Raw genomic sequence first — 19,859 nt, forward strand, 5'->3', positions numbered from 1 at the left:
GCCTGGGAGAGCTGGAGGCAGGGACACAGGCTCAGCTCCGAGCAGACCCTCTGCAGCCACCACTTCTGAGCATTTTCGGGACTTGAGGGACCAGCCCCACTCAGCTTCTGAGGCTTGGCTCCCTGTATGACACCGGCTTCACCAGCAGCTCAGGAAGCCAACATCTCTGCTCCTGCTTCAGAGGGGGGATTCTTCTGGCGAGCCCAACCCTGCAAGGGGAGCTGCTTTCATGGCTGGTGCCTTGTTCCTCTTGAAGTAAGAGACCTTGGACCCAAAGCAGAAGAAGGGCCGGGTCCCCATTATCCTGAGAGGTGGGACTCGTGCTGCTCTGGGCAACTTCTTAGAGGCTCCCCCTGAAATGTGGGAATGTCTCCTCTCCGCTGGGAAGGACTGGGAAGGAAGGGGGCTCAGTGAGCAGGACAGTCAGGGTGGGCAACGGTGTGATGTGGCGTGGAGCAAGAGCGGAGGGTTTGGGAGAGAGGAGGTAACACCGCTCCTCTGCCAGGCACCCGCGCGACTGATCTTGGAATACCGAGCACAGCGCCTGAGACTGAAGCTTTGAAAGAAGATTAAACAACTCATTTAAGGCTTGGGAAAAATATCTTGTGGGAAGAAGCATAAGTGAAACTGCCTGAATGCTGTGCAAAAAGCAGCCGGAGGAGGTTTGATGCTGGGACCAAGGAGGTGGCACAAGGAGGAAAAGCTGGGGACAACGTGACAGTGAAAGGCACGCAGCCCCATGCCTTGAGCCAGACAGCTTCACGCACTGGACAGCCAGAGGATCGAGCTGTCGGATCTGCCAATGGCGTCTGTGTCCCTTGGTGCCTGCAGATCCACGTGGAACAGATGTGGGTTCATCAAGCCCGGGTTCTCCAGTGTATCTTGATGAAAGGGGAAGACTGGCCCTGGGAGAGGGGTTCTGATCGACCTCACCTCCTCCGGCAGAGAAACCACTGCAGCTCTCCGCTCCGTGTGGGTGATCCTACAAGAAATTTGCCCTGCTCTTCCCTATGAAAAGACGGTCCTGCAGCCACAGGGAGCACCTTGCCAGCTCCCAAAGGGCTCTGGGGAAGGGGCTGTAACCCTCACACGGCCCAAACACAACCCCAACAGCTTCCCTCGGCACGACTCCCTGATCTTGACCCTGAATCCTCTCCTCACCTCTGGGCAGGAGTCAGGGTAGGTGTTTCCTTCTCCTCTGCCCACACACATCTCCTCCCAACGCCCAAACAATTGAGTGCCTGCGTGTCGCTGGGAAGTCTCACGTCCCTGGGCTAGGTTGGTGGTTTCAGAAGGGAACGGCAAAAAAAGGCATGTTCTCCCTTGTCCCCATTTCTGTTTTTTTAGCCATCTGCTTCTACGGAGCCATCCTGGATCTCTGGGGATGCGTCTCTGGAGAAGGAATTCCAATCCTTCCCATCCTGGACAGATATGGGCACGCTTCCTGCTTCCCTGTCCCCCCTTTCACTTCATTTCTCTGCCCCTGTTCCCAGGTTTGGGACCACCTCTACCTTCCCACCCCTCCCTCGCCTCTGCCAGGGGCTGCATGGCCCCCTGAGACGCCCCCAACATCGGCACCCGGGAGCTTTTGCAGATCCTCCAGGTCTCCCTTTTCTCCCCCACCAGCCCTACTTCTTTCCTCTCTGTCTGGGAGATCAGTCACCGAGGGTGTCGACGCGCGCGCACCCGACTCCCCCGGGAGAACGGGGAGCGTGAAGCTGGGGGTGGCGTTCGGCTGCGAGAAGGCGAAGCTGCCATCAGCGGGCGCTTTGATCTGCAGACAATTACAGACGAGTGTAGGACCTCGCTCCGCTCAACCGATAAATAATGGAATTTGTGCCTTGACACAGACAGATTTCCCCCAAAACTGTCAGAGAAAGGGAGACGGAGAGCGAGGGAGCGGGAGGGAAGGGGAGAGGAGCGGGCAGGGGAAGGGACGAGAAAGACCTGTGGGAAAAGAGGGAGAGGGGGCAACGGAGGGGAAAAAAGAAGTTTGGGGAGGCAACGCTGATGGGGGGAGCAGGGCAGGGAGGAGAAGGAGCCTGAGGAACACGTCTGTAGAGGGGAAGGAAAATCAAGACAGGAACCGTGGGTGGAAATGGGAGGGAGCGCTGCATACGCAGTAGGCTGGAAGCAGAGGGAAAAAAAAATTCTGAAGGGAAAAAAAAAAATCTGAAGGTGGAAAAGAAAGAGAAGGAGGAACAAAGGCACGGCAGTGCCCCCGGGGCTCCCCGGCTGCCTGGCAGATCACAGGAGCGGGACCGTATTCCCGCAGCCCCGCGCAGAGGGGCCCTGACCCCCCCCAGGCGCCGGGCGCCGCGGAGGGGAGGCGCGCGCGGGTTGGTGAAATGGTGCCACTGGTGCGCAGCCAACAGCAGAAATTTGCTCTGAGATCACAAGTCCTCGAAAAACCTCCTGCGAACGCCCTGTCCCCACGCTCCCCCCCTCCGCTCTGGCTCTCCCGCTCCCAATCCTTTCTCCAGCCCGGAGCTGTTTGTTCTCTGGCGGATGATGGTGTTTTTACGTTTTTCACAACAAAGAAATACCTCCCTTCCGCCCGGCAGCCCCACCACCGTGCCCAGCAGAAACCAGCCGCCCTTCCAGCAGCCCTCCAGCCCAACCCGACCGCGGCAGGGGATCCGACACGGGTGGGGGACCCACTGGGGCTGTGCCCTTCCTCCCAGTTTGGCCCCACTTGCGGCTTGACCTGGCTCAGCCCTGGGTATCCGGTGTGTGGAGAGCGGTCCGACTTGCCGAGGCGTCCAGGCCGAGCACCGCTTCGCTGCAGGTGCCCTCTGCTCCCTGCGTGGCCCTTTTTTTTTTCGGAAAAATGGGTGTCCAAGCTTCCCAGCCAAGCTCCAGGTGGGAAGCAGACACCTCCCAGCCCAGGGATCTTCACAGAAGTCTCCACCTTCCTCTGCCCCAGCCTCCCATCCTCTCCCGCTCCCTTCTGCGGAAATGCCAGCTCCAACCGGTGCGGCCAAGGACGGCAAGCGGCAGGAACGGCAGCCTAACTGGGGCAGCGGCAGCTCACGGCCTGAGCAGTGGGAGGACTGGAGCTCCTGCCAAGCTCCTAAACCTCTCCTTCGGGAGGGGGGGATGTAAAACCAGTGTGAATCGCTAAAGAGCGGGGTCTTTTTGCTGATAAGGTCACCAAAGGCGGTAATGATTCAGCTGGCCCAGGCAGAGTAGCGCACAGGGCCAGGCTGCTTCTCCAGAATCACTTCAGGTGATCCCAGTCATTTTACTGGGATGGTGGGAATGCTGGGCTGGATTCGGTGGCTGCTGCTCCGCTCTGGAGCGGGACCCGAAGAGAGCGAGGGGAAGGTGGGCCAGCAGGAGGGGGCAGGGCTGAGGGGTGCCCAGCGGCCTCCCAGTTCCCTCTGGAGAGAGGGAAGGGGAAAAGCAGCTCCACGCTGCGGGTGCTGGCGCTCAGCCCCTCCGCGGGGCTTCGCTCCTCCCTCCCAGGACGAGGGCCCGGATTAGGACGGCACGAGGGAAGTGGCGGGGGCAAGCTGGATTTGTGTTTTCTCCGGGGTCTGCTGACGCCTCAGCGCCTCTCCAGCAGTGCCATCCATATTTAACAGGGCCGGGGCACGGCCGTCCGGCTCAGGCTGACCACGGGCCCCAGCCTGGCTGCGACGGAGCGGGTGCAGGTACGTCTGCCGGACTGGGAGATCCCCCGAGCCGCATGCCACGAAGAGCTGCTCTGAGCCAGGGCAGAGCCTTGCACCCTCTGCGCAGGCACTGAGAACAAGCGTCAGGCGGGCTCCAGGCACCTCAGAACACTTCCACGGTGAGACCAGGCGGGACACCCCAGCCTGGGAGTGGAACCATGAGAAACGTCCCTCCTCACTCCACCAGCTCCCAGTTTCAACCCACGAAGGAGCTGCACAAAAAGGGCCCCCAGCTCTCGGGAGAGCGAAGCGGGAATCAGCAGGCACAGAGCACGCGTCCCGGTTTGCTGGTGGGAGGACGCAGGACGGATAGCTGCAGAGCTGGGGCCTGCCGCTCTCCAGTTAAAACACCAAGCCCTGACCCCTCCGGGCACACCCAGCACCAGCAGCCCTACACTTCAGCGCGGAGATGGAGAGCGCTGGCGAAGAGCGGCAGAAGCGCTGCTCTGGCCTCGGGGCAGCGAGCAAAGGGTTAACACCCCACAGCAGCACCAAGCAGCGGTGGGCACAGGGAACGTTCTCTGTCTCCTCTCTAAATATTATTTCCTCCCATGAAACCAGCTTTGCATCCTTGGCTAGAGGCAGCTCCTGCTGCTGGGAATCCAGCACAAGCTCAGATCTGCCGCCGCACACACCGCTGCTCCCAGCAAGCCGCCGAGACAAAGAGCCGCGCTCCCCCGGCGAGAGCAGCCCCAGTGCAGAGATGCTGGGGCTTCAGCCCAGAAGACGCAGATGGCCTCGGGCTGCAGTCTGGGGACCACAGGCTTTCTCACCCAAGAGGAATCTCGTTAGGAAAGTCCTCTCCTGCCCCACTGTACCCCGGAGGGATTTCCTCCCTGTCTCCCAGGACGGAGAGCAGCAGGCAGAGGCGCTCGGAAAAGCCAGTTCAGGCCAGCAGCAGGAGGCTGCACAACCCCTGGCCGTCTCCCCTGGGAAGGGTTTTTGGGGGCTGCCCATGTCACACCTCGTCCCTGGTGCGCGCGGGATGCTCCAGGGGAAACACAGCCAGCTCCAAGGTCACAACCTGGGAAAGAAGGGAGGGCGCGGGGCAGCCTCTGCCCCTTCCCCAGCCCAAGCCAAACGCAGGCAGGAGCGAGGGCCTGGCTGGGAGAAAATGGCTGCGGCTAAACCTTCTCGGAAACGTCCTGAACTTTTAATGCGTCTGAAACCGCAGCAGCATCCCTTTCGCACCCCGGAGGGCACAGAGGCACAGGCGTTCTCCCCTCTCCCATTCAGCTGGCGCCACGTGCTGCAGTCTGAAGAGCGCTAGGTACGTGGCTGGAATGAAAGTCGCCTTTCCAGCTCGTGTGTGCGCTCAGAGCGCGCTCGCCGAAGCCAAAGGATTGCCAAGTTAAAAGGGTCAAACCTCCAAGGACAGCCGGATCCGACTGGCTATGTATCATTTCAATAGCGTCTTCAGCGGGGATTATAATCTGAATTGAAGCGGAAAGACCCGAGGCAATGAAGCTGTCAGCAGTCTAAGATTAAGGAATTAAAACAGCAGCAAAGCATTACAGGATTTGTTCTAGAGGTATTAGAAAGAGCAGGCTAAACACCGCAGCCTTCCTCGGGTCGGAAATTTCACACAAGTACAGAGAAGGGCAAGAGCAGGGATCTCATCGATGCACATAAAAAGAGAGAGGAGAGCGAGAGCGAGCTCTGAAAACCCCGCCACGCAAAGTACAAATCCGAACTGTGGACGGGAGTGAGTCACACAAGCTTTGACTGAGGTAAACAAAAGCAGTGAAGTGGATTTAGGGGAGGGCAGAGGTGAAATGTCACTGATAGCCAGCAGACAGCCAAAAAATGGCCCTTAATTTGCCAAGGCTGGTAAATCCTGGGACGCAGCCCAGCCTGCTCTTGGATTACCCAGCCCTCCCCGCCCTCCCACCAGGGTCTAGCACCCATCTCCAGAATTAGTTTAAAAAGCAACAAATGACAGCAACTGCCCGCGCAGGGGAGCTGGCAGCGGAGCCCGCAAAGAGAGCGGGGGGGCAGGCGCGTCGCCGTTGTCTCCGCCGAGGGCCCCAGGGCCACCGCCAGCTCTGCGCAGCTTGGGAGATGGCAGCAGCTCTCAAAACAAAGAAGGAATCAAACTCCCACCCAAGGGCCCATTAAAACGATCCGTTTATTTCCGGCAAATCGCACACACCGTTCTTTCATTCCTCTATCCGAGACCGGGCACAGGGAGGAACTCATACCCCGCCCTAAAGATACCAAAGTTAGGGGACGAAACACAAAAAGCAGGGAAGTGTCCCTTGCGGATAAAATACACAGGAAGGTTTCGGCGACCCAGACTCCATGCAGCCACCAGCTCTGCTCAGCGCAAGCCATCGAGATGCAGGTTGTACCGCTCAGCACCTCGCTGCGGCACGATTCCTTCACTGCCACGATCCCAGAGGAAACGGAATCACGCCCCGCGTTGTCCCTGACAACGGGAACAATCAGGGCCTGCAACAATGATGCCTGGTTGACAGCTAGACCAATTCTGACCCAGGCCATCTGTACAGAACGGCCGCGCTTTATCGACACAAAAACGTACCCAGCAGAACGCTTTCCTGCACGCACGCGACCACAGAGCAGGGATGAGCAGCCGGATCTAGGACACAGGAGACGGGAAGCTAACGACAGGCGGAGCTTGTTCTGCAGCGCAGGTAGAGCGTAGAATCGCTTTTCGACTCCTCTAGCCAACTTCTACCGGGAGATTTACATACAAGTCCTCAATCAAGTCTTTTAAGAATTATCCAGAGTCCCCTGGGTAAAAACAATCTGTTTCAAGAAAGAGGAGAGTCCAGAGCTGCTCAGTGATTCTTTTTGGTTGAGCCGAAACCAGAGAAACCCATCACAGCTGCCATTTCCTCATCCTCTTCAAAAGTCAAATCCTCCTCCGCCCGCCTTTTCTTCTCTCTCTGCTTCTCCTTCTTGTAGGCTTTGGCCTTCTCCTCCTGCAGCAACGGACAGGACAGAGAATTATTTGAACTTCCTGAGCTGAGTAAGGTTTTGAGACACCGCCAGTGCCCAGTTAACCCATGTCGTACCAACAGCACCCGAGCTGTGTCTGAGGAAATGAAACAGCCAGGAGAAATCCCGGGCCGCAGCCTCCCAGGAGGAGGCTGCCCACTGTCTCCAGACCACCCCACCCACCTCCCTGAGAAGAGTCACGCACACAGGACGTAGCCAAAAGGAAGCATTACGGAACTCTTTCTTCCGAACAAGCGGCAGAAGCTTTGTCTGGAATCAATGCTGAAACAAGAAGGAGCTGTTTCTAAAGCAGGAGGCGTTTCCCCCGCGCGATGCCCCGTGCCGGTGACTGCAGCGCCGAACGTCGCTGCCTGTTGGTTTCAGCCTGGCAGGCTGACAGCTGCTCGCTGGAACAGAAGCCGAAGCTCCGAGCGGCTCTGGGGGTTTTTGGCACCCAAGAGCCTGCCCTGCTCTAATCAAAGTGTTTTGCTCTGCAAGGAGCACAAGCCCTGGGACAGCGCCAGGCTTGTACCAGGCGACACAACAGCACGGCTTGGGCTCCCAGGTTGGCAACTGCTCCTGCCACTCCCATCGCCGTCCGCTGCGACACAGCTGCCGAACACAGCCGTGCCCTGCAGAAAGCTGCACCACAAGTTGCTGCCGATGTCTTTGTTGCCATACGTTGAGCGGCAGCAGCTTTTCAACTCACAGCGCTCCCCGCACCGCTGGGGCACCCATCTCCCCCAGACAGAACAGGCTGAGCGGCACCAAAGCCTGCTCGAGAGCGGGGCGCAGGGCTGCTCTGTGTGCGCCCTGGCCGAGCACCCCTGCGGTGAAGCAAAGCTCAGGGCTTCGGCGGGGAGACTCAAACGGGCAGCGATTTTTAACATTTGGATGTTACGTGGTGTTATCTGACTGCTGATGGAGGAGAGGCATCCACAGAAGCTCCTCAACCAACAGAATTCTGTCAGGTTTTTAAATTTGATCTTTGTGTCAGGGAGCTGACCCCTAAGCCCAGGTTTGAGAGGAATCTGCTGTCTTTCACTGCCCCCACACACACCTCACACCACAGCACAGCGCTCACAGAGCCCTCCCACACTGGGGGAGGCCGCACAGAAGCAACGTGTCACCTGGAGAAGGATCCCAGCAATCCTAAGAACCATGGAAGATACGGGACAAAGACACAGATCTGCTTAGCAGAGCACACAAGTTCAACCACAGCTAATGGGAGACAAAACACGGCTGCATTGTCAGGGTTTTGTCAGTGGAAACCTGAAACATCAAAAGTTATCCTCAAACGAAAAAGGGGGAAAAGGGTTTCCACGGACAGCAGCAGAACACTTCAAAAAGGAAACAACAGAGAAACAAAACCCACTCATAGCAGTAACGAAGCCCACGCTACCAGGAACAAGGCTTCTGTGAAAGAGGATTATGGACCAGGGCTGATTTCCTCACAAAACACGTTTCTGAGGGGCTTTGCTTTGTCAGCCGCTGCCCAGACTCACCTCCTCGCGCAGTTCCTTCATCCTCTCCTCAAAGTCATAGTCCTTCTGCTTCTCCTCCATCTTCTTCTTGTTCACCTCAAAGCGTTTCTTCACCTGGTCCAGCGTGGAGCGCTCCACTCGCATGGACATGCCCAGATTTCTCTGGTCTAGAAAAGAGGAGCGGAGCCAGCCAGGTTCAGCAACGTTCCCATCCTCCGACGCTCTGCACACGGTCTCTGTCCCTGACTGCGATTAAAATACCGCCGCAGGGCAGCCTCCTCCTGCCTGTCAGCGTCCCCTCAAAGCAGTCGGGGCCAGACTGCGCTCGCGCACCAGGCCGTACGCTCTGGAGGCTCAGAGCCCCACCCTGAGCGGAGCGCACTGACTCGCACACCACCACCAATCAACGCGCAAGGAGCAGCGCTGTCTCCCGTGTTCCCGCGCGGCAGAGCCTGGCATAGCACTGCACAGCCGCCCGGCCTTCAGCGGCTCCTCTCCACGCCACGTCTCACCACGGACGTGCCGGAGCCAGCTTAAGGAGCGTGAGGCAGCAGCGCCTCCTCCCCCAGAGAGACACACACTTTCTCTCCTCACCCGGTCCCATATTCCTACGTGGACCGGGATTTACGGCAGAGGGGATGGGCTTTAGGGGAACACCACAACCTAAACCAGGCAGGGACCACAATGATCCACCAGGAGGAGGGCACAGCCTGTTCTTTTAAGGTTCCCTATTGGGATGCTTCTCATCGTGCTGGTGTTCTGGTGCTTCAGCACATTTAATTTTAGACCAGTGGAAAAGAGTTGGAGCGTTAGAAAGGGAGCCAGAATAAAACCAGCAGGCTGGCATCTCTCAGCTGTGGGGGACACTAGAGAAGACATGAGTGGCTCTCAGAAAGAGTTCCTGCTTGCCCAGGGCATTCCCAGCTAAAGCAGAGACATGAACAGTGAAGCCAGGCCTCTGATTCAGTGGCTGCCTGGAGCAGGTCTCCGAGTTTCCACTCAGGAGTAAGCACAGGGCAAAGGGGCCACCCTCGGCAAGGTCTCCAACCCCCGCTGCCAATCCCAACGGCCCGTCGACTCCAGCAGCCACGCACGGGTTTGTCGCAGAGGTGCAGCGGCACCCAGAAGCTCAAGCTACGCACCGGGAACCAGGAGGAGGGCTGCCAAGAACGAGCAGGTAGGGACTGCATCTAAAGCTCCCAAACTTGCTCTGTAAATTACACTGCACCAGCCGCTTCCCAGCCCCAGCTCAACCCTGCACCTCAGGCCCACGCACAAAGTCACGTCGGGATTGTTGATTCCAGATTCTCTCACATGGACTTGTTGCTAATCTCCCAATACGTCAAACAACGCGCTTCAGCGCCCTGCTCCCATTCACAACAAAGCACAGGGCTTTAATGCGTTCGGTTTTCTTTTCCTAGCTACAGAAAACTGGCCCTCAGGTTCTCTTCTGCACCCCCATTTCCCAAAGGTTCAAGTAGCCGAGCGCGCATACATCGCTGCCTTTTTCTGAAGGGGCCATTTGTTGACTTCCAGAGGGAGCCAACATCAGCTCCAGGCGCGGAACAACATGCCAAGAGTGTGTCACTGCATCCTGCTGCTCCTTTGCTTTCCCCACTCTCTGAACACGTCAAGAAGCACTGCCCACAGTAGTGAACGAGAGCCAGGTCAACGAGGGTACAGCTCTCTTTTCAAGTTAAACACAGCAAGGGAACAGACTGATCAACTGGGAACTCTTTTCTCTTGGTCAAAGTGAACTGCATCATTAGAACTTCTTTAAAGTTTTGCTGCTGTAAAAGTGCCTCTCTCCAGATTCTCAGAGGAGACATCAGGATCTGCTGACCCTGGGCTTCTCACAGCCCCGACACTCGGAGTGGGGAAAACAAGTCCACCCAACCAGAGCAAACCACGCGCACCATTCCATGAAAATGCTCCAGCACCAGGGAGGTGCCAGGAGATAAAGGCAGCACCTCCACAGCTCTCCTGGGCAAACACTGCCCGCATCCTGACCTCCAAAGCACACTTCGACCCGGGTGTGAGCGTTCAGCCCTCAGACACCGGCAGTGCACAGAGGGAACAGCCCAGAGCATTGCGGCAGCCCCCCAACTCAACCAGCGCTCCAACAGGGCAGAACTATCCTTACGCTTTTTGCCGTTGATGTGATCCAAGAAGTTAATGGAGTCTTTCACCACGCAGTCGCACACGTTGCAGTAATACCTGGCAGGAGAAAGAGGAAACATTAATGCCACAGCATGAGACAAACCTCGCCTCACAGAACAGCTACTTGAGATCGCCTAAAAAGTGAAACCTGTATGTGACCTGGGACACGGCTCCTTTCTCCAGGACAAGAGGGGAGCTACTTCCGTGACAGAGAGCCCCTGTGAAAAGAAATGTGCAAGGGCACGCCACAGACTGGCAGATCTGCCTGGGGAAACGCCGGAGGCACCAGCCCTTAGGCCAACACAGCTCCGAGAGCCAACAGACGCCAAATCTGAGCTGATCTATAGCGTGTCAGCCTCAGCACCTTCCCCCTCCAGTCACAACAAAGAGTGGGACGGACCCTGCGACGGCAGCGCTCCCCTGCCCTCCTCCAAGGCGGGGCCGGCCGTGCAGCCCAGGTTCCGGGCTGCAGGATGCTGAAGGCTCTCGCCTGCCTGCAAGGTAAGCCCTCACAGCCTCACAGGAGCACCTCCCTGCTGTGCACAGCAGTGCTTTCTGCTCACCCTGAGAGCTGCTGCAAACGCCCAGCCAGGGCCTGCACTTCCCTCCCTGGGTGCTGCGCAGGGCTGCGCATCTCCCCGGCGCTGGGAGATCTCTCTATTAGGCTACGAGAGCGAGACGCTACCAGGCTTACTCTTACGACGGCACAAACTCAGTGCGCTCTTTTCAAGCTCTCGATGGCTTAGGGTGAGCAAAGACTCCTTTCAGCCTTTGGCCCAACACGATCCATACAAAGAGTGACCAAACAGTATTCCCAAGGACAGGTATCTGGATGTTTTTCCCATTCCCAGTGCATCCGAATCAGAAACTCAAACCAGCAGCAGAGAGGGTCTCACTGCAAGCGGGCTGCAGAGATCGGCCTCGCTGGCTTCTACAGGTGGGCAAAGCAACACTGGTATCACGTAACGACGTCCAACGGGGCTCAGCCTGCTGCATCACCACCCCAGAAGACCCAGTTTCGGTGCAGCACAGTGCAGCACTGTCGCACCATGCGCAGAGCACAGGTGGAAACTCCCACCCTGCACACCGTAAGGGCTCACGGCGCTGAGAGTCCAACAAAAAGTCCAGGACCTACCCTCCCATCTCCGACTGAGGGGTAGTTTTGGTGATGACGATGGTTTTCCCCAGCTTCGACTCCAGGTCCACTTTGTAGTCTCGGTGCCGCAGAAGTTCCCTTTTGACGGGCTGCGCTGGTTTGCCTAGAACATACGCAAAAACCCAAGCCGCTTATCAGGAAAGGTCAAGCTCGATACGCTGGGTTTCAAACAGGGGCTACCGGCCACCTGGGAACTACCCAATTCATGCAGAAATTGCATATTTTTTTTTAAATCCTCCTCACTATTTCCTATCAGAGCCAGGAAGATCTGCGAGGAATCTCCAGCTCTGACATGGGTCACGCTCTGAGATCTTGTTTCCAGGGGCTGATTGCTCCTCTCCCTCCCCAAAGAACAGGCTGACAGAGGCAAAGGTTTTCACTAATTACTGTTGTCAAAAAATACATATTCTGTGGCATGCAGAGGAAAAAGGATCAGAGCAAGCCAGCCTCGAATCGCTGCCGTTTCCCTCCGGGATTTCACTTCTAGCTGCTCTCTCCCTCTCAGACTCAAAGGGTTTGGGTGACTCACTGCCGAACGAGCAGAGCTTGCCTGGAGTCAGTACACTACGCACCATCTTTCTTTTCTCTCTCTTCCGTGAGCCGCTTCTCCGCGAGTTTCTCATATTCATCTTTGTCCCACTTCCGGCGGAAATCCAAGTTCTTGGTCTGAGAAGGAAACAAAGTGTTACAACGCTTGTTACGCAGTTTGACCAGCTCCGAGGGGAGACTGGGGGAAGAGGTGGGGTTCCTCGGCCTGCGAGGCCACAGCAGTAAACGAGGGGCACTATGTGACACCCCCACGTTGCCTGCTTTCGCACCTAGGAATTAAGATGTAGCTGAAGCAAACACAGCACAGCCATTGGCACGTTACACACGCTTCTTCCAAAAGTCAGTTAGACCCAGGGTTGCAAATATCAGATGAGGAAGCTGTACAACGCGACACGATAAAGTGTGCGGTTAAAAGGCAGGAGCGCGGAGGGCTGCGCATGCCTGCTCCTGAGATCCGCAGCACGTCTGTGCACCGCAGGGATCAAAGCGCCGCGCCTGCCAGGAAATCAGAGGAACCAGTAGGAGTTTTTCAAGTGAGACACGCGTACAAGAAAACCAGAAAAAGCTCCGAAACGCCCATCTGTGGAGGGAAGAACCTGCCTGAAAGGCAGGGTAAGCTGCCCCGCTCCCGCGGCTCCGTGCGGGCGCACGGGGAAGGGAAGAAACACCTCTGGGGCCGGCTGGCGCCCCGACAGCTCCCCACAGCGCTCCGCGCTGGCACCAACAGATGGGGTGCAGGAAGGGAAGCTGAATTCAGGTGACGCCGGCGCTGAAGAAACAAAAACTGTTCCTTTCAGGAGGATTTTTACCCGGTCACCAACGCTGGGGGTGGAAGCGACTGGCCAAGTCGTTTCCGTTCCGGTCCCCTCTCGCCAAGCCAGCACAGCCTCCGCCCAGCGTCGCCCCGCGTGCACCTGGTGACGCCCACGGCTGGTACCTCACACACCTCTCGACATTCTCGAGCAGGTAACTCTGCTATGGCCAGAAAACCGCACTTCACTTGGCACCGCAGCGAGAGGCTCTCAGTTTCATATTAAAAAAAAAGGATGGATGTATTTTAAAACACCTCCAGGAGAAAAGGACCCCCCCCACATCCTCCTGCCGCCTCCGTTCAGCCAAATCCAGAATCCAATCACAAGGCCAAGGAAATAAATCCCATTTGAAGCCACAGCAGCAGCACAGTCATTTAATGTTTTCTCCTCTGGCAATCCTTCAAATGGAACGAACAACCACTGACAGGAGCGAAAACGCCTTAGGGAGGCGTAGGAAAATTCTCATTTATTCCCAGAGCTTCTTAAGCACTTTAAGCGTGTCATAACAGGTTTTATTAACCACCCTGAGCAAAAGAAAAGAAAATATCACGGAGTGTAAATTAACGTTTGGGGGTGTTTTCCAGAACCGCGGCTCCCGCACACCAGCGCGTTATCACAAATCAGAGCTGGGGGGAGCCCGCGGAGCAGGCGGCTGACTCGCTGCTTCGCTCTCCTCTGGTAATAAAAGGGAGAGAGAGTCTTTTGCAGATGCTTTACCAATCTCCTTCGTCCAGGCACAGGAAAATAAATTAAACTCAGATTAAAGAAGATCTTTCCTAGGCGTTATCCAAAGGAACTTTTCTTAACAGGTCTGATGGAGGCAGGGGTGGCTGCAAGCCGCAAAATCTTTATCTCAGGACTGCTTTGCACGAGGGAGACTATTTCCCAAATAAGCATCAAAAACTAAAAAGCAGAAGTGCCCTACAGCCCCCTGTTCCCTCTGGAGGTGGGCACCGAATGATCCGCCCAGTATCAGCATCAGAGCCCACAAAACAATGCAGGAGTCTCAGGCCTGGCGTGATCCAATGCGACCGCAACCGTCAGCAGCGGAGAATAAAACACAGCCCCCATCGCACCCCGGGGCGGGCAATCTGCTCCCCGCCCTCAGCAAACGGCTTCAAGGGGAGGAAAGACTGGCCGAGAGAGCAGCACAGCACAGCACAGCACCGCGGTGCCCACAGCCGTCCGCGGGGACACTGGAGGTGCTCAAACCCGCCCGGCTCCCCAGCCAGGTTACGCCAACAGCATCCACCTCGCTCAGCCGATCTCGGCGCTCCCAACACCAAATCCCACGGGATCCGCAAAGGCAGAAAGAGCTCGCTGCCCTAAGGAACGCACGGTAAAGCTGAGCAACGCCAGTAAAACAGTCAAGTTACGCGGGAGCTCCTGGAGGCTCCAGAGCCACAGTCACGGAAAGGGCAGTGATGGCAGCAAGCAGCAATTTCAGCAGCACAGCGTGAGTGCCAGCCGGGAAACAGGCAGCTCCTTCCCAGAGGAGCCGAGAAGCCACGGGGCAGGACAAGAGGGGAACGGAAGGAGGGAGCTGCCTGCACCCGCCACGGCCGAGCCCCAGGAGGCTCCTGGGACGGGCTGGTCCGCCCCGGGGGGCCGAAGGCGGGTGGGCAGCCCCACACCGGGGGCCGGGGCAGGTTCGGATCTCCTCCCTGGCTAGAACAGGGGAGGCCTGGCCCTGGGAAGGGAGGATCGGGGCGGGGTCTACCCCGCCTTCTACCCACGCAGGCATCGGGGCCTCTCAGGGGCCCCGAATCTCCCACCGCCCACACACACAGGGACACAGCGGTGCGAAAAGCAGGGCCGGGGCCTCCCCGCAGGCCCACTCGGGCACCCCCGCCCCCGCCACGTGTCGTCCCCCCCGGCCCCGAGGGGTCCCTCACCCCGCGGCCTAGCCAGCGGGCCCGGGGCGCGGCCTGGCCGCAGCGGGGCGGCCCTTCCCGCCTCCTGCCCCTCCAGAGCGGCCGCCGCCGCCGCCGCCGCGGCCCTGCCCCCGGGACAGCCCAGGGCCTACCGAGCAAAAGAGGCAGCGCCGGGCGCGGCCCCGCCGCCGCCAGCACCTACCCCGCTGCCCGACGCCATGTTGAGGGTGCGAGCGACGAGGGAACGGGAACTGTCGCGCGGTGGCGCCCCGGCCGTAAAGCGAGGCAGCCCGCCGGAACACCACCGAGCGCCCGCCGCCCTGGCCTAGAGCGCCGCGCGGTCACGTGGGGCCCGCCCGCTTCCGGGTTCCGCGGCACCGGCCATGCTGCGCCTGCTGCCCGCGGGGCCCCGCCTCGGACCGCCGCGCCCCGCCGGGGGCTGGCTGGGCCTCGCCCGGTCCTGGTCCCGGCTGCTCCCTCCGCCGGGGCCGGTGGGTGACCGCGGCCTCCTGTCCCGGCAGGCGCGGGCGGCGGCGGGCCGCGCCGGCGGCGGGCGGGGCCTGGCTCTGAAGACCCCCAAGGTAACGGCGGGGAGCGGCAGCCGCGCCGGCGCTTACCGGGCCTTGCTGCCCCCGGCCCCGCCGCTGACGGCCGCTCTCCGTCCCGGGCCAGGGCACCCGCGACCACCCCCCGGCGCAGGCGGCGCTCCGCGACCGGCTCCTCGCCGCCGTGGTGGCCTGCTTCAAGCGGCACGGGGCGGCCGCCATCGACACCCCCGTGCTGGAGCTGCGGGTGAGGCGGCGGCGGGAGCCCCCCGCTGCTCCGTGGGACCCCGCTCTCTGCCCCCCCCCCCCGCCCCCCCGCGCGGGGCTGGGGCAGCCCCTTTCCCCGGGGCTGAGGGGGCAGGGCTGGGGGGTCCCCCCGCGCGCGGCACGGCGGGGTGGGGGGCAGCCGTGACGGTCCCTCTGGGGCCCCGTTTGTGTGGGGGGACAGGGCTGCAGACCCCGCTTCTGCCCCAGGTCAGAGGGGGGATGTGAGTTGTCACCCTCCCTCCCCGTCTCCGCGCGACTCGTGGGGCTCGCGGGGGGCCAGGCTCCGTGCTCTGTCCCCGTTTTGGGGGCCCTGTGCCGCCAGCCCCCTCGCCCCTCTCCAGGAGACGCTGACGGGGAAGTACGGCGAGGACGCCAAGCTCATCTACGAGCTGCAGGACCAGGGCGGGGAGCTGCTGGCCCTGCGCTACGACCTGACCGTATCCTGCGCGCCCCGCGGAGGGGAGGGGGACGGGGACGCGCGAGGGTGCTGCCACCCCCGCCCCACCTGCGGGTCCCAGCGGGGTGCGGCTCAGGGGATCTCCCCGTTCCCATCCTTAACTCCTGGGGCGCCCAGGTGCCCTTCGCTCGCTATTTGGCCATGAACAAGATCACCAACATGAAGCGCTACCACGTCGCGAAGGTCTACAGGCGCGACAACCCGGCCACGACGCGGGGCCGCTACAGGGAGTTCTACCAGTGCGTGAGTGTTGCGGTGGCCGCTGGGCGCGCTGGGGCGGGGCACTGGCCTGGGGTTTACCGGCCGGATCGCCCCCCGCTGCCGCGGGGCCGTGCGGCGTGCCTGCCGGAGCCGCGCCAGGAGCCTCTGCCGCCGCTTCTGCCCGCAGGATTTTGACATCGCCGGGCGGTTCGACCCCATGATTCCCGACGCCGAGTGCCTGAAGATCGTGCACGAGATCCTGAGCGCCCTGCAGCTCGGGGACTTTCTCATTAAGGTGGGATCGGAGCCGAGGGGTTTTCTTAGCCCTTCCCTTCCCTGGTGAAAAGGCGCAAGGAAACGCCTCTGGGACAAGACGAAATGGCGGCGGGGGGAGCTCCCCTGAGCTAAGCGTGCCTCTCCCACCCCCAGGTCAATGACCGACGCGTTTTGAACGGTGTGTTCGCCGTCTGCGGCGTCCCGGAGAGCAAGTTCCTAACGGTGTGCTCGACCGTGGACAAGCTGGACAAGGTGAGCTCACAGGGAGGCCGCTGCCCGTCGCTGGGTGGGTGTCTCGGGCTGGGCAGAGCTGTGGATGTTCTCGTCACAGAGTTCAGAGCAGCTAAGCCGCTGCTCCTCGTAAAGGATTTGGGGAGCGTTGCGGGTGGTTAAGAGTAAAGCCTGGCGTTTCCTCCCCCACGATTCCTGTGGGGAGACGCGGATCACTAGTGGGATTGCTGGCTGCCGTCGTCCTCCGTGGGCTGGTGGGGACAGCGGGGGCGAGGAGAACGCCCCGCAGCAACAGATCTTCTCCTCTCCCCTCGCAGATGCCGTGGGAAGAAGTGAGGAGCGAGATGGTGGGAGAGAAGGGGCTCTCTCCCGAGGCCGCGGATCGCATCGGGGAGTACGTCCAGCTCCACGGTGAGCGCTGCGGGGTCCAGCGGGGTCTGCCAGGCCGGGCAGGCACGGCCGGCAATGGCGGGGTGCCGGGCCCGTCGTTGCGGGTGCTGCTGCGCTGGCAGAGCTGAGGCACGGCTCGTTCCCACAGGGGGCCTGGACCTGATCGAGCGGCTCCTCCAGGACCCAAAGCTGTCCCAGAACAAGCTGGCCAAGGAGGGGCTGGGGGACATGAAGCTGCTGTTTGAGTACCTGACCCTGTTTGGCATCACGGGGAAGGTGAGGGGGCGCAGCGGCAGGAGGGGGCGCCGCCGTCGTGGCCAGGCAGCCGGGGCCGCCCACGTGCGCCGGTGACAGGGCTTGGCCTTCCCTTGCGTCCTGCAGATCAGCTTTGACCTGAGCCTGGCGCGGGGCCTGGACTACTACACGGGGGTGATCTTTGAGGCTGTCCTGCTGCAGCAGGAGAACGACCACGTGGAGGAGTCGGTCAGCGTTGGCAGCGTGGCTGGAGGCGGTCGCTACGACGGGCTGGTGGGGATGTTTGATCCCAAGGGCCGGAAGGTGCCCTGCGTGGGGGTCAGCATTGGGATCGAGCGCATCTTCTCCATCCTGGAGCAGAGAGCGAAGGTAGGCGCTGCGGCAGGGCTCCAGGAAGCCAGCCGTCGTTTATTACCGAGCGCTGCAGTGTTTGAGGGGAAATAATTCTGGGGGAGCGGGTGGCTCCTCTCGTGTGTGGCCGTCTGTGCACAGCAGACAGAGCCGTGCTCTGCAGCCCCTCAGGACGCAGGCGTGGGTGGCTGAGGGCAGCGTTCGTACCAGACACCAAGGAAGCGTTAGAGATGGACCCCGAGCGCTGGTCCTGGCTCTGAGCTTTGCGCCCCAGTCACTTTGCTCTTGTCCCTTGCCTGTGAAGTTTTCTGTCCTGGGGACTGTGAAGCGATGAATTTGGTAGCAGCTGTGGCACTCGCTCTGTGATGGGCACGCCAGGAGAGCCTGTGAGGAAATTCATCCCTCTGCATTCAGTTCTGAGCTTGCGATTCGGAGCGAGTGAGGCTGAGGCCGTGTCTCTGTACCTGAAGAACCAAAGGAGGCGTTGGAAAGCTGGCCGGGCCCCATGCAGGAGGGAGGGAGGGAGGCAGGCCAAGGCCCCACAGGGACAGCAGCAGACAATGAAGTAGTGTGTCAGAGCGCAGGTTCCCCGGGGAACTCATTACATGTGCCCGGGCTGTGTTTTCTGTGCCCTCTTTTTGGTTGACTTTTAAGTGTACCTGTTCCGGGGAGCTGAGTAAGGCGAGATGAGCTGCGCGTTCCCTCGCGGCCGCTCGCTCCCACCAGCGCGCCTGTCCCCGCAGGCCGCCGGGGAGAAGGTCCGAGCGACTGAGACAGAAGTGCTGGTGGCTACACCGCAGAAACACTTACTCACCGCGAGATTGAAGCTCATCTCTGAGCTGTGGGACGCAGGGATCAAGGTAAGTAAGGAACTGGGCTTGGCACCGGTAGGGGTGAGGGGGGAGAGCCAGAAGGGAGCTGCAGCGCAATGACACCAACTCCATTAGTTGTGTTCTGTTCAAGATCCGGGCCTGTCTGAGGTCTAGCAGGCAGAGAAGGAAGAGAAGAGCACTAAAGGCAACACTTGCCGCAGGAATAATGTGGCAGAGTTTTCTGCGGGGTTTTGGTGCTGGCTGTTTTGCTCCAAGACTCATCAGAGTGAATTTTGTGTGATCATTCACCTTCTCTGCTCCCTCGTAGGCAGAGATGCTGTACAAGAAGGATCCGAAACTGCTGAAGCAGCTGCAGTATTGCGAGGACACGGGGATCCCCCTTGCTGCCATCGTAGGAGAGCAAGAGCTGACAGATGGAGTCGTCAAGCTGCGAGATGTCGCAACAAGAGAGGAGGTGCGAATGCCTTTTTACACTGGGTTTCGAAAGTGCTTCCAAAATCTAGCGGTTACTGAGAGGCTCTGGGTTTCCCTCAGTGATGTTGGCCCTTTGGGGAGCTGTAGCACGGATCTGTCGGGTGACTGCTCCAGAAAACCAGCACAAACTGCGCTGGCATCCACAGCAAATCCTTCGGGCCAGACTGAACCACGCTCTGCTCAGGGTTCCAGTGCTGCTACCTCCTCCTCTCCTTTTGCTTTGTAGGTTGATATCCCGAGAGAAAAGCTCGTGGCTGAGATCAGAAGACGACTGGCGCCCTAGGACTTTTCTGGCCAGAGCTGTTTCACTGAACTGTAAACGCAGAACCCGCCAGTGCCCTCAAGGTGTTCGCTTCCCGCTGAAGTCTGGCCACCCTCTGCTTGGGCTAAGGCAGTGTCAGCTTGGAAAGCAGCAAGCGGGTTTTAAATGTTATGGATGGCACAGTCACCGGGTTGGCCTTCTGGTTAACCGCGCTGAAGGACGCGTCAGGCCTGTGGGCTCCTGACGCTGCCGTACCTGTCACCGTGCAGCCCTTCCCCTCCGCTGCAGGCGGCCGTGGTGGCGTGGGCACTGACGGAGGTGGCGCGGCTCAGGTGGGATCAGGCTGAGCTCCGGGGGTGGAAGTCTGGGCTGCGTTGGGCGCTCGCAGGCCCGGGGCGGAGGGAGAGGGGCCCTGGGCCGCTGGGCCCCGGGGGATGGGGGCTGCGCAGGCCTGGGGAGCTGGGCCCCGCATCGGGGAGGGGCACAGCGGGGCCGCCGCGGGCAGGCTGCGGCTGGAGGAACTCTCTATTTTTATATATTTAACAAAAAAATAAAATAAAATAAAAACCTGCCGCAACGCAGAGCCCCGCCCTTGTGCCTTCATTTGGGTTTCGCGACGGCGGCGCTGAGGCGAGGGGCGGGCA

General features: G+C 59.9%; 2 protein-coding genes across 2 annotated transcripts; one reads left to right on the plus strand and one right to left on the minus strand.

Annotated features, from left to right (window-relative positions):
• Positions 1-5,787: 5,787 nt before the first annotated feature.
• On the minus strand, positions 5,788-15,012 carry ZMAT2 (zinc finger matrin-type 2). Its single transcript, XM_086759074.1, has 6 exons — positions 14,876-15,012; positions 12,011-12,104; positions 11,418-11,541; positions 10,266-10,339; positions 8,144-8,289; positions 5,788-6,622 (listed from the first exon to the last, which is right to left on the minus strand). The coding sequence occupies exons 1-6, from the start codon at positions 14,891-14,893 to the stop codon at positions 6,479-6,481; spliced, it is 600 nt and encodes a 199-aa protein (XP_086615200.1). The 5' UTR covers positions 14,894-15,012; the 3' UTR covers positions 5,788-6,478.
• Positions 15,013-15,056: 44 nt separating this feature from the next.
• LOC104482858 (histidine--tRNA ligase, cytoplasmic-like) lies at positions 15,057-19,675 on the plus strand. Its single transcript, XM_086759227.1, has 12 exons — positions 15,057-15,254; positions 15,346-15,465; positions 15,827-15,922; positions 16,060-16,185; positions 16,331-16,438; positions 16,573-16,671; positions 16,968-17,061; positions 17,189-17,316; positions 17,422-17,664; positions 18,390-18,506; positions 18,787-18,933; positions 19,180-19,675. Exons 1-12 carry the CDS (start codon positions 15,057-15,059, stop codon positions 19,234-19,236), a joined length of 1,533 nt encoding a protein of 510 aa, XP_086615353.1. The 3' UTR covers positions 19,237-19,675.
• Positions 19,676-19,859: the final 184 nt, after the last annotated feature.

The sequence above is a fragment of the Chlamydotis macqueenii genome, chromosome 14, assembly GCF_036417535.1.
Source record: "Chlamydotis macqueenii isolate bChlMac1 chromosome 14, bChlMac1.mat, whole genome shotgun sequence".
Lineage (NCBI taxonomy): Eukaryota > Metazoa > Chordata > Aves > Otidiformes > Otididae > Chlamydotis > Chlamydotis macqueenii.

What these genes read in the sequence shown, in the direction of transcription:
- ZMAT2 (XM_086759074.1), bottom strand. An exon ending in CCTCAGTCGGAGATGGGAGG is followed by an intron (nt 10,340 to 11,417) that starts GTAGGTCCTGGA and finishes TTCTCCTGCCAG; the next exon opens with GTATTACTGCAACGTGTGCG. An exon ending in TCACATCAACGGCAAAAAGC is followed by an intron (nt 8,290 to 10,265) that starts GTAAGGATAGTT and finishes CCTCTTTTCTAG; the next exon opens with ACCAGAGAAATCTGGGCATG.
- LOC104482858 (XM_086759227.1), top strand. Translation starts at nt 15,057, where the DNA reads ATGCTGCGCCTGCTGCCCGCGGGGCCCCGCCTCGGACCGCCGCGCCCC. An exon ending in TCGGGGACTTTCTCATTAAG is followed by an intron (nt 16,439 to 16,572) that starts GTGGGATCGGAG and finishes TCCCACCCCCAG; the next exon opens with GTCAATGACCGACGCGTTTT. An exon ending in ATGTCGCAACAAGAGAGGAG is followed by an intron (nt 18,934 to 19,179) that starts GTGCGAATGCCT and finishes TTTGCTTTGTAG; the next exon opens with GTTGATATCCCGAGAGAAAA.